Source organism: Schistocerca americana, chromosome 11 (genome assembly GCF_021461395.2).
Source record: "Schistocerca americana isolate TAMUIC-IGC-003095 chromosome 11, iqSchAmer2.1, whole genome shotgun sequence".
NCBI classification, from domain to species: Eukaryota; Metazoa; Arthropoda; class Insecta; order Orthoptera; family Acrididae; genus Schistocerca; species Schistocerca americana.
This window is the reverse complement of record NC_060129.1, coordinates 201,912,454-201,929,613: the sequence shown is the minus strand read 5'-3', so window position 1 is coordinate 201,929,613 and position 17,160 is coordinate 201,912,454. Positions and strand designations below refer to the sequence as shown.

Below are 17,160 nucleotides of genomic sequence, written 5' to 3'. Positions count from 1 at the left end.
AACCAACACACAAACGAAACCCACAAAACCAGCATGGCAACACAGGCTACAGATCAGAATAGAAAAACTGAGAAAAGACATCAGACAGCTAACACAATTTATAAGAAATGAAATGTCAGAAAAAAAAACGAAAAAGGTTAGGTAAAATCTCACAACAACAAGCGACAGAGCAATTAGATGAAAAGAAGCAGAAATTACAAGCATTGGCCAAACGACTTAGAAGATACAAAAAAAGTGAAAATAGAAGGAAACAAAACCAAACATTCAACACAAACCAAAAGAAATTTTACCAGACAATAGATAACACACACATTAAAATAGACAATCCACCAAATGTAACATACATGGAACACTTCTGGAGCGACATATGGTCAAACCCGGTACAACATAACAGGCATGCACGATGGATACAAGCAGTAACAGACACATACAAGATGATACCACAAATGCCTGAAGTGATAATTTTGCAACATGAAGTCACCCGAGCAATTAATTCTACTCACAATTGGAAAGCCCCTGGAAAAGATAAAATAGCAAATTTCTCGCTAAAGAAGTTCACCTCAACACATTCACAACTAACTGAATTATTTAACAGTTACATTGCAGACCCATACACATTCCCTGATACAGTCACACATGGAATAACTTATCTGAAACCTAAAGATCAAGCAGACACAGCAAACCCAGCTAAATATCGCCCCATAACATGCCTACCAACAATATACAAAATATTACCTTCAGTCATTACACAGAAATTAATGACACATACAACACAGAACAAAATTATAAATGAAGAACAAAAAGGCTGTTGCAAAGGAGCACGAGGATGTAAAGAGCAACTGATAATAGTTGCAGAGGTGACATATCAAGCTAAAACTAAACAAAGGTCGCTACACTACGCATACATTGATTACCAAAATGCTTTTGACAGTGTACTCCACTCATGGTTACTACAGATATTGGAAATATACAAATTAGATCCTAAATTGATACAGTTCCTAAACATAGTAATGAAAAATTGGAAAACCACACACTTAATATCCAAACAAATTCAATTAATATCACAACACAGCCAATACAGATTAAGCGTGGAATATACCAAGGAAACTCATTAAGTCCTTTCTGGTTCTGCCTTGCTCTGAACCCACTATCCAACATGCTAAATAATACAAATTATGGATACAATATTACTGAAACATACCCACACAAAATCACACATTTGCTATACATGGATGATCTAAAACTACTGGCAGCAACAAATCAACAACTCAACCAATTACTAACGATAACAGAAGTATTTAGCAATGATATAAATATGGCTTTTGGAACAGACAAATGTTAGAAAAATAGCATAGTCAAGGGAAAACACACTAAACAAGAAGATTACATATTGGATAACCACAGCGACTACATAGAAGCGATGGAAAAAACAGATACCTATAAATATCTAGGATACAGACAAAAAATAGGAATAGATAATACAAATATTAAAGAAGAACTAAAAGAAAAATATAGGCAAAGACAAACAAAAATACTGAAAACAGAATTGACAGCAAGAAACAAGACAAAAGCTATAAATACCTATGCCATACCAATATTGACCTACTCATTTGGAGTAGTGAAATGGAGTAACACAGACATAGAAGCACTCAATACACTAACACGATCACAATGCCACAAATATAGAATACATCACATACATTCAGCAACAGAAAGATTCACATTAAGCAGAAAGGAAGGAGGAAGGGGATTTATCGACACAAAAAACCTACATTATGGACAGGTAGACAATTTAAGAAAATTCTTTATAGAACGAGCAGAAACTAGCAAAATACACAAAGCAATCACTCGTATAAATACATCGGCTACGTCACTGCAATTATTATTATTATTATTATTATTATTATTATTATTATTATTAATTCTTTCTTTTCTCAGACGTTATGTATGGTAAAAAATGGAAAGTGACGCGAACCTTGATCAATCGTGACTTCCTTTTAACTGTACGGTATATGTTACATTGCATTTAGGAACTTTCGGGTGACTGAACATGTATCAATGATTATGGATTTCTGTAGTTGTATATATAAGTTCGGATGTAGCTGTATTGTGTTGATGTACTGGTGGATATTGTGTGGTATGACTCCTGTAGTTGATAGTATAATTGTTATAATGTCAACTTTATCCTGATGCCAAATGTCCTTGACATCCTCAGCCAGTTGGATGTATTTTTCAATTTTTTCTCCTGTTTTCTTCTGCATACTTGTCGTATTGGGTATGGATATTTCGATTAGTTGTGTTGATTTCTTCTTTTTATTGGTGAATACGATGTCAGGTTTGTTATGTGGTGTTGTTTTATCTGTTATAATGGTTCTGTTCCAGTATAATTTGTATTCATCATTCTCCAGTACATTTTGTGGTGCATACTTGTATGTGGGAACGTGTTGTTTTATAAGTTTATATTGTAAGGCAAGCTGTTGATGTATTATTTTTGCTACATTGTCGTGTCTTCTGGGGTATTCTGTATTTGCTAGTATTGTACATCCGCTTGTGATGTGATCTACTGTTTCTATTTGTTGTTGCAAAGTTTCCATTAATCTGTTGTGGTATTGGGATCTTTAATAATATGCTTGCTGTAATATCTGGTGTTTATTGTTTGATCCTATATTGCAATCACGAATCCTTCCGTCTCACTGTATATATTGCCTTTTCTTAGCCACATGTCGGATGCGTATTGATCGATGTGTGGCTGTGTTAGATGATACGGGTGCTTGCCATGTAGTGTCTTCCCCTTCCAATTTACTTTCTTCGCATCTGTTGATGTTATGTGATCTAAAGGGTTTTAGAAGTGGTTATGACATTGCAGTGGTGTAGCCGATGTATTTATTCAATTCTGTTTTCAGTATTTTTGTTAGTCTTTGCCTATATTTTTCTTTTAGTTCTTCTTTAATATTTGTATTATCTATTCCTATTTTTTGTCTGTATCCTAGATATTTACAGGTATCTGTTTTTTCCATCGCTTCTATGTAGTCGCTGTGGTTATCCAATATGTATTCTTCTTGTTTAGTGTGTTTTCCCTTGACTATGCTATTTTTCTTACATTTGTCTGTTCCAAAAGCCATATTTATATCATTGCTAAATACTTCTGTTATCGTTAGTAATTGGTTGAGTTGTTGATTTGTTGCTGCCAGTAGTTTTAGATCATCCACGTATAGCAAATGTGTGATTTTGTGTGGGTATGTTCCAGTAATATTGTATCCATAATTTGTATTATTTAGCATGTTGGATAGTGGGTTCAGAGCAAGGCAGAACCAGAAAGGACTTAATGAGTCTCCTTGGTATATTCCACGCTTAATCTGTATTGGCTGTGTTGTGATATTATTTGAATTTGTTTGGATATTAAGTGTGGTTTTCCAATTTTTCATTACTATGTTTAGGAACTGTATCAATTTAGGATCTACTTTGTATATTTCCAATATCTGTAGTAACCATGAGTGGAGTACACTGTCAAAACCTTTTTGGTAATCAATGTATACGTAGTGTAGCGACCTTTGTTTAGTTTTAGCTTGACATGTCACCTCTGCATCTATTATCAGTTGCTCTTTACATCCTCGTGCTCCTTTGCAACAGCCTTTTTGTTCTTCATTTATAATTTTGTTCTGTGTTGTATGTGTCATTAATTTCTGTGTAATGACTGAAGTTAATATTTTGTATATTGTTGGTAGGCATGTTATGGGGCGATATTTTGCTGGGTTTGCTGTGTCTGCTTGATCTTTAGGTTTCATATAAGTTATTCGATGTGTAAGTGTCTACCGTATCTTCCTTCGCTGTCGGCGTTGTCGTGGTTACCGTGAGACACCGTTATACCAAGAGGAAAGGCGCGTCGATCTTAGAGCATGAGATATGATGACCTTAAGCCATTGACAACACACAACGGTCACGGTAGCACCTGGTTCCAGAATAGCTGCAGTTGTTAAGATCTACGAACTATCCCCTGTTGACCAGGTCCCCAAAACTTAACTCGTAACGAGATCCCTTCAAAGCAAATTGTCATAACGATCGTCTATAAAGGCTTCGTACAACGAGAAGAAATGTTACGGTTTATGGACTATTAACAGATACGACCACACTGTCTTGTCTCTTCTGCTTTATTTAACATAACTTCGTTCACAGTTTCATTTCGCATTCACCACTCATTCACCGAAACCCTTTGATGAACAGTTTTGGTTGCTTAACACCAACAGTCAATGATAATGATACAGCTTTTCTCCTTTTTATAAATTGAAGCCTGCTCTCCGTAATATAATAAAAAAAAACCGGTCTCAATACCGCGTCCCTCGTGAGATGCGAATAGACTTATCCCGGAATTGACTGCCCTGTAGGTGTACTCAATTTAATGACCACACTTCACTGTCCGCTATTTCGCGTAACTGAATGTCCATTTGTTAGTCTGATTATACACTGTAGCTATTTAAAATTCGCCCCTATATTTTTCACAACGCACAATTAGCACTTCATTACTTATTTTCTTTTTTTTTTCCTTCTTCTAAGAGTAAACGGACAAAAAAAAAGACGCCGTATCATCGACTTAGTCGATATAAAGCAAAACACCTTAATATGCCCAATTTTACCTCTTCTTATAGGATCGGCTACGTTACTCATTAATTTATTACAAATTATTTCCAATAACGCTAAACAGGTATCGCCGTTATATTTTAATTGTATTCAAAAGCATGTTACTACTATTACGACCGGCCAAATCATAACAAATCGCGCGGCGTGCGTTTTTAACGATAACTTTATGCTATTCAAGTTCCGTTACAGCTGTCTTGACTCGTAATGTTACAAGTGTATCAGGGAATGTGTATGGGTCTGCAATGTAACTGTTAAATAATTTAGTTAGTTGTGAATGTGTTGAGGTGAACTTCTTTAGCGAGAAATTTGCTATTTTATCTTTTCCAGGGGCTTTCCAATTGTGAGTAGAATTAATTGGTCAGGTGACTTCATGTTGCAGAATTATCCTTCAGGCATTTGTGGTATCATCTTGTATGCGTCTGTTTCTGCTTGTATCCACCGTGCATGCCTGTTATGTTGTACCGGGTTTGACCATATGTTGCTCCAGAAGTGTTCCATGTCTGTTATGTTTGGTGGATTGTCTATTTTAATGTGTGTGTTATCTATTGTCTGGTAAAATTTCTTTTGGTTTGTGTTGAATGTCTGGTTTTGTTTCCTTCTATTTGCACTTTTTTTGTATCTTCTAAGTCGTTTGGCCAATGCTTGTAATTTCTGCTTCTTTTCATCTAATTGCTCTATCGCTTCTTGTTGTCAGATATTACCTAACCTTTTTCGTTTTTTTCTGACATTTCATTTCTTATAAATTGTGTTAGCTGTCCGATGTCTTTTCTCAGTTTTTCTATTCTGATCTGTAGCCTGTGTTGCCATGCTGGTTTTGTGGGTTTCGTCTGTGTGTTGGTTGGTTCTGATCTCTGCCTAGTGTGTATATTTAGTGTAGTGAGTGCTCCTATATAAAGCAGTAGTTGTAACTCTTCCATAGTTGTGTTTTCATTTATTTCGTTGTGTATGATTGTCTTGATAGTTTTTATTGTTGTTTCGGCTTGTGGGTTATTTGGCGGTCTATCCAAGAATGGTCTGATGTCTGTATTTGTGTCTTTGTATTCTATATATGTCAGCTGAAAATTTTTCTTCTATATCTAACATGTGTGTCACTTCGTGTTCTATTTGTGCTTGTTCTGGTGGCTGTCTTAAGATTTCGTTTTCCTCTGATTGTTTAATTGACGCGCTTTGTTCTTTGTTTGTTTTCTCTGGGATGTTTGAATCCATTACTGTATTTTCTTCTTCTTCTTCTTCTTCTTCTGATTGCACATTATTTTGTTCCAGTATTTGTTGTACTTGTTGTTTGATGTTTTCTATTTCTGACTGGGTATCCTGTTATTTTTTATTATTACACGGATCTGATCAGCTAGTCGTCGTTCTGTTAAAAATTTTAATTCTGGGTATCTGGTAATAAATGTTGTGTATACTTGTGATCTGTATCCAGTTGTGTTGGTGCCTAGGTTTGTTGCTTGGTAATAACAGAACATGAGGTGTCGATTAACTTCCTATGACCATCTCATCCTCTGTCTTTGTTTTCCTTCTAGGGTGGTTGCAGGAAGCATGTCCTGCAAAACACCTCTATTTGGATTTGAATCATTTTCCAGTTGGCTAGCAGTGTCGTTACCATTGTGGGTGGGCATAGGGTTCAAGCGTCGTCCCCAACCATGACGGCGCTTGTCATTATTAGTATTATTTTGCAAACATTTGTAACACACGATCACAACAAACCTGTAATGTAAATTAATTTGTTTACAATACATATTTTGAACAGTTTTTATCATTAACTTTTTGAGGTAAAGTTTCGGCAGGAATTTTAGTATGACCAGGTTTTATGAGGAGTGTATTGTAAGTCTGACCTGATGTCATTTGGATGTGACTAAAGAGAAATGTAATGTGAAGACACCAAACAAATATGTGGAAGGGTTAATTCGACAGCCTGCGACATTCTATTTAATAATGTTTATGGTCTATAGTGAACTCTGGCATTTTTTTTTTTTTTTTTTGTAAGTAGCATCTGCCTGCTACAGAAAATGTGCCAACAATGACAATGAATACTAATGGACAACTAACACTAGATATGTAACAACACATCTCATTTATTTTAACTATGATTTAGATCTGTGAACAATTCAAAATCCCTCGTGAGGTTTTAAAAATAAAATGGCATTTCTAAACACTCATTACAGAAAAGTAGTACAGGAAGCAGGTTAGAGGATCAAAACATATATAAATACCAGACATTTATATTTTCTCTTATGTATACAAGTTATCTGAATGAGTCACTCAATTTTCTCTTAAAGAAATACGAGGGTCACTCCAAAACAAATGCACACTATTTGTTTTTAAATCCATCTTTTATTCTACATGTTTGAAAGTTTTACAGTGTGTAAATACATCCTTTAGGAACAATATTTTCATTTCTCCACATAATTTCCATCCCTCTCAACTGCCTTACACCATCTTGGAACCAGCACCTGTATACCCACACGGTAATTCTGGACCAAAGTGTTGGAGCCACTGTTTGGCAGCGTGCACAAGGGAGTCATCATCTTCAAACCTTGTTCCAGGAAGAGACTCTTTCGGTTTCCCAAAGAGATAATAGTCACACAGAGCCAGGTCAGCACCGTAAGGCGGGTGTTTCAGTGTTGTCCATCCGAGTTTTGTGATTGCTTCCACGGTTTTTTGACTGACATGTGGCCGTGCATTGTCGTGCAACAGCAAAACATCCTGCTTTTGCCGATGTGGTCGAACACGACTCAGTCAAGCTCGAAGTTTCTTCAGCATTGTCAGATATGCATCAGATTTTATGGTGGTTCCACTTGGCACGATGTCCAGAAGCAAGAGTTCTTCGGAATGGAAAAACACCGTAACCGTAACGTTTCCAGCAGAAGGTGTGGTTCTGAATTTTTCTTTCTTGGGTGAATTTGCACGGTGCCACTCCATCGGTTGCCTCTTCGTCTCTGGTGAAAAATGATGGAGCCATGTTTCATCACCTGTCACAGTTCTTCCAAGGAATTCATCTCCACCATTCTCGTACTGTTCCAAAAGCTCACTGCATACCGTTTTTCTTGTTTCTCTGTGAGCTACTGTAAACGTCCTGGGAACCCACCTGGCACAAATCTTTTTTTAATGCCAACATTATCATTATTCTGCAAACACTTCCTTCCCCTGTCCCAACGTAGCGTGACAGTTTGTGTACTGTGATGCATCTGCCAGCAGTCACCAATTCGTTAACTCTCTGCCGCTGTGAGGAAAATTCTCAATATTGCTGTGCCCGCTTTCATCACGTAACCTGCTTGCCCACTGACTAACTGTACTGCGATCGACAGCAGCATCTCCGTACACGTTTTTCGACCTCTTGTGGATGTTTCCCACTGTCTCGTTTTCACAGCACAGGAATTTTATGACAGCACGTTGCTTCTGACGAACGTCAAGTGTAGCAGCCATCTCGAAGACATGCTGTGACGGCGCCACTCACGGGAACAGGTTTGAAAACAAGCGGGAAGGATGTATCTACACACCGTAAAACTTTCACACATGCAGAATGAAAATGTATTTTTACAAAAATAGTGTTCATTTCTTTTGGAGTGACCCTCGTACAAGTATTGTGCCACTGTGGTATAATCTAATCCAGAATTTAATCTAGAAACTCAAAGCGCAAATAACAAACTAACGAATTGAGAATCACTGGTAATGGTTAATAGTATGTAATTGGCATTACTACTGAATCCATTTGCACTTTTTTATCGTTATTTCTTTTGCTATGTGCCACCTATAGATCATAATATAATGGGGTCACAGACGTCACGGGATACTGCCTAATACGTCAGACCTCCTTTCCACCGACATAGTGCATCAACTGAACACGAAACATACTTGGCAAGCCGTCTTAAGTCTCCTGCAGAAATACTGTGCCCTGCTGCCTCTCTAGCCATCCATTATTCCGGAAAGTGTTGTCCGTGCAGAATGTTGTGCACACACTAACTTCTCGATTATACCTCACAAATGTGCGACAGTATTCAGGTCGAGTGTTCCGGACGGTCAAATAGTTCCGTCAAATTGTCCAGAACATTCTTCAAACCAATCGTGAACAACTGTGGCCTTGTGCATTGTCATCCATAAAGGTTCCACTGTCGTTTGGGAAAATGAAGTGCACGAACAGCTACAAATGGTCCTCAAGTCGCCGAAGATAACCATTTTCATTCAGTGATTACTCTGAACTGTGTACTGTACAATATATAATTCTGCAAGTACATTCAGTGGCCTATGTGGATAGTGTTCATGACATCTTATCTCCTAGAATGATTTAATTTTGCACTTACAGTCAGTGGTATATATACAAGCTGACTAAAATTTGTTGCAAACACAGTTGGTAGTGAAGTATTAATAACTTACAATCGCGTATCTCACACGGTACTTTTACTGCATAAATAGCAGGAAGTAGTGTTTGATAAATATTTTTCATCATTTTGTTGGGCTTCTCAGTGAGAAAAAAATTTTCATAAGGATTTGAAATTATGTGTAAAGTTTGTTGCAAGTCACTAAGTGCTCTCATTTTCAAATAATAGATCAGTGAAGTCTGTGAATTCCTGCATCACAGGCTATGCTCTTCTCCAGCCCCACCTTCATCCCTTTGACAGGTGCACTGTTCTTACCCCTGTAGCAGTTGCTGCTTTCAATCAAAGTAATCGGTGAACTGTAGGCAATTAGTTAATCTGGCTGACAGAGGGGCATCGCCACAGCACAAGTAAAAATAAAATGTCGTGTGACCAGGGCCTCCCATCTGGTAGACTGTTCGCCGGTGGGGATGAAATAATGACGATTAGGACAACGCGTCACCCAGTCCCTTAGCGGAGAAGATCTCTCACCCAGCCGGGAATCGAACCTGGGCCCTTAGGATTGACATTCTGTCATGCTGAGCACTCAGCTACTGGAGGTGGCCACAGCATAGGTGACAGTATATCAGAGACCACACAAGAATTTGGGTTTCCCAGGCCAACACTGTATACGATGGATGACAGGTACGGCAAAGAGAATGACTCCACACGTGTAAACAACCGTACACTGACCGTAATTGTCCGAGTGACTGACGTCAGACCCACATGTACTGACTGACACACTACTCTGGATCAAGCTGGTGCCAGTTTGGAAGTGGGAGAGCAGGAACTAGTTTCTAGTGGAATGGCACAGATAAAAATGCACTTCTCAGATTTCAACAGGAGGAGGAGGATTATTGGTAGGGACCAGAAAATTTCCCAAAAATGATTACATGAAAAATAATGCAAAATTAATGCTTTTTAGCAAAATAATGCAAAATTGGCAGTTTTTATGAGATACAACAAAATTTTGTAATTATAAATTTGAGGATGGCAGTTCACTAATATTCATAACTGATAGTTGTTAAATGTTAAAACTTTATTTTAATATCTAATCCCGTCAAGATTTAGGTTTGTGTATAATCTTAAACTGACACTTCATTTCCTACATTATAAACTTCGATGTGATGACAAAAATCGCCCCAAAATCGACCAAAACAAGGAGGAATGTGTTCAAAAAAAAAAAAAAAAAAAAACATCAAATTTGGAAAAAAATTATCCCATTTGAGAAATAAACGAATTTGGGAAAACTATTATCTAATTTGACAAAAAAATGAATTTGGAATAAAAGATAATTAGACAAAAACACTAAACTTGGCAAACAACATCAAATCTGGAAAAAAAAAAAGAAAGGAAAAAAAAGGAGAGAGAGGGTGAGAGAGAGAGAGAGAGAGAGAGAGAGAGAGAGAGAGAGAGAGAGAGAGCAGCAAGTTTGAGAAAATAAACACTCAAATTTGGCAAAAGAGTAGCACAAAGTTCACAAAAAGTTACACTAAATGTAGCCAAATAAACACTGAATTTGCCAAAAAATTACACTGTATTTGGCAGAAAATGATACCAAACGTGGCAAAAAATAAATCGAATTTGGCAAATAAATAATAACAAATCTGGCAAAAAAACCATTATGGCCACAAAATGAGTCGATTTTTTCCTGTCCCTAATTATTGGCCAATGTGAGCAATTGAGTGTACAGTTGTGACTGTACTATTACTGCCTGCTGTGAGCTCGCAGCACTCACCACAGGGCCGCAGCACCAGGAAGAGCAGCAGGTCGGACAGCGAGATGATGCCGATGACCTTGTCCTCCTCGTCCACCACCACCAGCCTGTGCACCTGCCGCAACACGCAAAACACGTCACTCTGCTGCAGCTCGCAGACTCACACGAGCAGCTACATAAAAAACAGTGCTATGTGGCCGTACAGTGAGACGTACAAGATCTGTCTCTGGAACAGGTGCTACTTTCCAGGTCATCAATGCCAAGTCCAATAATTCAAGTACAGGGCTGAAACATCGACAGTGAGGGAGAAAGGCAGAGCAAGGATGGAGGCTTTTGAGATGTGGCTCACGGATGCAGAGACTAAGAAATGAGGAGATACTGAGAATAGTGTGAGAGTAGATACAATTACTTAGTATAATAAAGAGAAGAAACAGAATGAGATAAGATGCATATTAAAAAATAAGGAGGGGCTCAGGAGGGCCTGTGAAAGGGAAGGGGGCGGGGGAGGGAGAGAGGAAGAAATTTCAGATCTTGGACAGTGTGCTACATGGCAGCACTAACAAGGGAGTGGACTAATTCAACGTAGCGAACCTGCCATTAATTTTTCTTTTTTTTTCTTTTTTTTACATTGGCAGAATATACCTAATCTAACATACAGTCAAAATAGTAGCTGCTAAGTCAGACTGGAAGGGTATTTTTAAATAAAAAATGTTATTTACATCTGCAAAAAAAAAAAAAAAAAAAAAAAAAATGATGCCAGTATTTGAGAATTAAGTCCCGAGCAGGAATGGCATTTTTTATGGTGTGCAGCACACCTTGTACACATGTAAAGAATAGCTGTTCTTATGTTACCAAGGTAATCGTGTATAGAATGGTACAAGTCAACGTTATTTGTGTTTGGCGAACTTAATACATGACGGTTAGTATTTCAATTTCATAAAAAATACAAATTTAAATACCTGCTTGGTTTGCGCATCTCAGCTCTTTTAATACTGTATGAATGATTTCCTGTTTAGATAATGTATCTGTAAGGTTTTCTAGCTTTAAGGAATGATTTAATGTTGAAGGTAAAGAAACAGAACACTTTTTTACTTCTAAAAATGGCTAAGTCTCTTTTTGGACTACGTCCATCGTTTTATACCACACCGAGCACATCAAACAAATGCCGCATTTTTACATTTGCTACTGTACCGTGACAATCTGAACCCAACAGAACTGATGTGGAGCCAAGCTGCAAGATTTGGGCTGAGAAGTAACAAGACTGTTAAGCTGCCAGACATACTGGAACTAAAGGTATGCAGCTTTTTCACACGTCTCTGCCGAACGCTGGTAGAATATAGAACGGTTTGTCATAAAAGAAGAAGAGAAAATGCTGTGTCTGGTTGGCTTTGTGGATTCTGTTGTCGATACGCTCATTATCAATGTAGCAGGTGACACTTTCAGAATTGAAATGTATTTATCGGATTTAGATAAGGAGGGAGCTAAGCGATTATCAGACGACTGACTGGAAGCAATACCTTCAGTGGCTTCAATATTTAACTATACATTGAAATCCTTCAATACTCTCTCACGTTACACACAGCTTATGCAGAAAAATTATCCTGTGGTTAAATTAGGAATTTTCATCATTCTTGTTTTTAATTACAATAGTACACTATATAAAATTGATAACACGTTGCAGTTTTCGTCTAGCTGTCTAAGGAGCATACTGTGGAAGATTTGCAGTGTATTATTTGATTCTGATTAAAAATTAAATGACATTCGAAGCTATATTCCTTCTCTGCTTGTCTCTTTTTATGCGTGAACTGCAGCTGGTCATGTCACTGCATGCTAACTGTACCAGCTGACCGGCCAGTGCTGTCCGAGTTAAATCCACCGGTAAAGCTGTTGTCCCGTATTATGGCTAAATCGACGTGCGCATAATGCACAGCGCAAAACAGACCCTTATTATTGTACTTGACAGTGCTCGAGACAGCTCGACTGCAGTCCCACGTGAAACACAAATCCAATGAGGTTCCTGCAACCACGGAAGAATACATAGTGCAATGTTTACATCAGGTTTATTCTTATGATGAATGGATTGTAGATAGACAGAATGACAGAATCAGGAAAAGAAGGGACATGTTCTTTGGAAACATCCTTAATAAGGACCATGGGAGAGTGATACATCAAATAACAGAGTAACTCGTGAAAACAATAACCGAGGAGATAGAAAAGGATACGGATGAACTCGGCTTTAGAAAGTTCGTTTTTTACCATTTAAAATCTGCTTCACGGTGTAATGGTACTTTGACTTCCGCGCCTCCGCCAATACAAAGATATAATTTACAATCGCGCACGCAGAAGAGCGCTGCGCCAGCGACCTATTTTTATAAATAATTTTGTTCGTCTTTTTACTCTTGCGTAGGTTTTTTTTACAACTAATTGATTAGACACTCTCTCTCTTGTCTTCATACGAAAGACGTGTATTTTTCGGCGATGTGTTGAATGTGCTTTTGGGTGGAAATTAAAATTACATTACAAAGCGAGGTTGTTTCAATAGTGATTCAAGGTGGTTATCGCCAAATTTGTAAATTGATCATGACAGTGACAACTTGAAGAAGTTTTCAACAGACGGAGAAAAGTGAAAGACGGGTCGTCCTACAAGAGAAATTAGGAGGACAACCATGAAGACTATATTGTAATTAGTACTGCGTTTCTAATAAGATTATAAGGTAAATTTCAATTAGTTTCTGATGCTATTTCCGTACAGTCGCTTTTTGTAGTGTTGCCAACCCAGTCTGCCATATACGGTCAAATTACAGCACTATTTCAATCAGTAATACGAAGTCCGCCTTATCCGTAACTTATTCCATCAAAATTCAAGACATCAATCAGATTTTCCATTTTATATTTTTCACGGCAGAGCCCCAATGATAAGGGAACACTACAACGGTCGAAGATGGAAATCTAACAGTGGGACACTTGGTGGAAGAGAATGAGCACACCAGAATATCTGAATGTTTAAAAGATTAAAGCACAAATCTTCTATAGAGAAACAATGGCTAAACTTAAAAATCAGTTAAATGAATGTGAAACAGTGTTTCATAAACAGTGCTAAGTAATTCAGGTTTTAACTAACCTCTATTCAAACAAATTCTGACTTAGTGTTTTGCTTAGGAGCCTATGCAGTTTCATGTCAAGGTAGACAAACAAATGATTTACAGGGGAGCTTTGTTAATGGACAACATGCAGATAAACCAATGCAAATCCCATACTACTTGATTTATTAGTTGTTTCCCTTTCATCAGATGCAAGCACCATCAGATGATCATTGTCCTGACGGTAACCCCAAGGTGCTACATTCGGCACCATCGTAAAGGCAAGATGCTTTAAATTTTTATACCATATATGTCGGTATTAGGGCCACGAATGTTCTCCGCCTGATGAGAAACTATTAATAAAGCAAACAACATCTGTACATTTATTGTTAACAGTTACTGTGCCCCTGCATGTAATGCCTACAATTCCTAGTTTTGTTAACAATGTAAACCAAACAGTATCTGTCAAGAGCATTGTGTCGCGAGAGGACCGCAGATTAAACTGGAACAGAATATGTAAATGGAGCTGTAATGCCAACTTGCAACATGTAACATGTGGTTCAACAAAGAATAATTACAATGACTTCACTCTTCAATATGCCAATACAAGGTAGCAGTAGTCTATTGTGTCAATTATTAATTATTTCTAGTGCTGCTCAAAAGTGTGCACATAATCCTAAACATGAATTATGTTTTCATCTTTCCTATAATTCACCATCCTAGTTCCACACTTATTTTTACGATGTCTAATTTAAATTGATATTTGATAACCTTCAGTTAAACATAGTCATTTACACAACCAGTTGTATCTATACACTGCTAGACATTACAATGTTCCACATAAAATAACATAACCATCATAACCAGAATCATACTACCGGCTGAAACTAATAGTCGTAAAAATAAAAGTGCAACTGAGACAGTCGAAAAAGCCATCTTTTAATTTTTCTCAGATAAACCACTTGACGTTTAGCATGTGTAATACATGCCACGCGGACGAACGACAACATCCGAACGGGCCGTAAAACGTTACTCGATTGCCACAACTCGATCGTCTCCTCCCCTCCCTCACCGACTCACCTCGGCACGCACTATCCTTTCCATGACGGTGGCCAACGTCTCGTCCAGTCGACACTTGTGGACGCCCTCGAACCACTCGTTGCGGTGCTCGTTTGCCTCGCGCAGTGACACGTCCAGGTTGTTGTACGTCTTTTCTGCTGCCAGGTTCTGGGTGGACAGAAATACATTTGTCAGTTAGTTAGTTACTCGCACTTGCACATTTCACGAGTGACTCGTGCAATACATCATAATAGTTTTGAACAAATCATGGGCCAATCCACTGTCTATTCAAATAAATCGGACAATGCCGAGGGAAGTAGATTAGAAAATGAGGCTCCAAAAATAGCAGATCTTGTTTGTTATTTGCAAAGTAAAATGACTGGTGGCAACTGAAGTAAAGAGGCTGTACAATGCAGGCTAGCTACTGCAAGAAAAGTTATTCTAAGAAGAATTAGTTAATGTCTAACATAAATTTAAGGTACGTGTGTTGATGTATTCAGTATACCAGGAGTACCGGTATGAAATGAGCATTAAGGTACAAATGTGTCAATAGGGACCATTTGTTGTGAATGAGCCTTAATTTTTTTTTTTTTTTTTGGTTGGTATGACATCTGTCAAAGATACTTAGTATACATCAAGTCATGGAACAATCATTATCATATGTTTTCACTGTGTTAACGATGTCGAATTTTGTACCAGAAAGTGATGATTTGCAGAAAGCATTAATTTTTTGTTTTCATTTGCAGAGTCGCATCGAATGCTTGTCGAGACATGTGGGGCTCGTGCTCTATCAGAAGCAACGTGCAAAGGATGGTTTCAACGGTTCAGAAATAATGATTTTGATGTAAGAAATGAAGAACGTGGAAGACCACCAAAAAAAGTTTGAAGACGTCGAATTGCAAGCAATATTGGATGAAGATGATACATTGAGTCAGAAGCAAATGGCAGCAATGCTAAATGTTGCACAACAAACAATTTCTGGCCATTTGAAAGCTATGGGAAAGATCCAAAAGTGTGGAAAATGGGTGCCACATGAATTGCAAGAAAGACAGATGGAAAACCGAAAAACCGTTTGTCAAATTTTGCTTCAGAGACATGAAAGAAAATCAATTTTGCATCGAATTGTTACTGGTGATGAAAAATGGATTTATTTTAAGAATCCTGAACAGGACAACCATCAACATCGACTGCAAAACCAGATCAATTTGGCAAGAAGACAATGCTGTGTTTGGTGGGATCAGAAAGGTGTAGTGTATCACGAGTTTCTAAAACCCGGTGAAACTGTGAATACTAATTGCTACAGACAACAGATGATCAATTTGAACTATGCATTGATCGAAAAAAAAGACCAGAGTGGGCCAGAAGACATGGAAAAGTAATTTTTTTACACGACAGTGCACCTGCACACAAAGCAAAACTGGTTCAGGATACAATCAAAACACTCGGCTGGGAGCTGCTATCCCACCCGCCGTATTCACCAGACTTGGCCCCGTCCAACTACCATTTGTTTTCATCAATGTGACACACATTTGCTGAGGAACACTTCGATGTCTACGAAGAAGTCGAAAATTGGGTGTCCGATTGGTTTGCTTCAAAAGACAAACATTTCTATTGGCGTGGTGTCCACAAATTGCCAGAAAGGTGGTCAAAATGTATAGAAAGCAATGGTCAGTACTTTGAATAGAATGTTTTTACTTTTCAATTAAAAATAAGTGTTTCATTTTCATGAAAAAATTCTCATTTCATACTAGAAAACCTGGTAGCCATAAACAGTTCAGAGAAGAAAAGAGTAGGGATAAATGGGTGGATGAGTAATTGATGAGGAGGTACTCAACTGAATTGGGGAGAAAAGTTTTGTGTGTGTGTGTGTGTGTGTGTGTGTGTGTGTGTGTGTGTGTGTGTGTGTGGTGGGGGGGGGGAGGGGGGGGGAGGGGGGGGGGGGGCAAATAAAGTAAGGAGATTGCAGATTGAAATGGATGTTGATTCCACTAGCTACACAGAGAAAAAAAGAGAACTGCAGAGGCTACACTAGTGTGGAGAGACACGTGAAACCAGCCTTCAGACTGCAGGCAACAGTCAGAATGCACCGACAGTGGAAGTGAAGCACTTTTCACATGATAACTACAGGTTGTGAAATACACCTAGTTTATGGCTAAGAAGTATGTTAACTTCCTGCATTTTGTGTTTTTATTTGCTTGAATGTAGTTTAAGAGAAAGTTACATATCCAGCATTTACAAGTTTCCTGCAGTCTGGAGAACAGGACACACGAGAATGTCGCAATATTCGGCAAACACTGTTTGTAAATGGTGAAAT

The 17,160-nt window shown here is 38.0% G+C and overlaps 1 protein-coding gene across 1 annotated transcript in view; it reads right to left on the bottom strand.

Moving 5' to 3' along the window:
• The window catches only part of LOC124554141 (5'-AMP-activated protein kinase subunit gamma-1), a 619,663-nt gene that overhangs the window by 16,141 nt on the left and 586,362 nt on the right, over positions 1-17,160 (bottom strand). Inside the window, exons 11-12 of the mRNA XM_047128206.1 lie at positions 14,868-15,014; positions 10,729-10,822 (exon numbers count right to left, since the gene is read on the bottom strand). Of these exons, the coding sequence (XP_046984162.1) occupies positions 10,729-10,822; positions 14,868-15,014 (241 nt within the window). The remainder of the gene's footprint in view (positions 1-10,728; positions 10,823-14,867; positions 15,015-17,160) is intronic.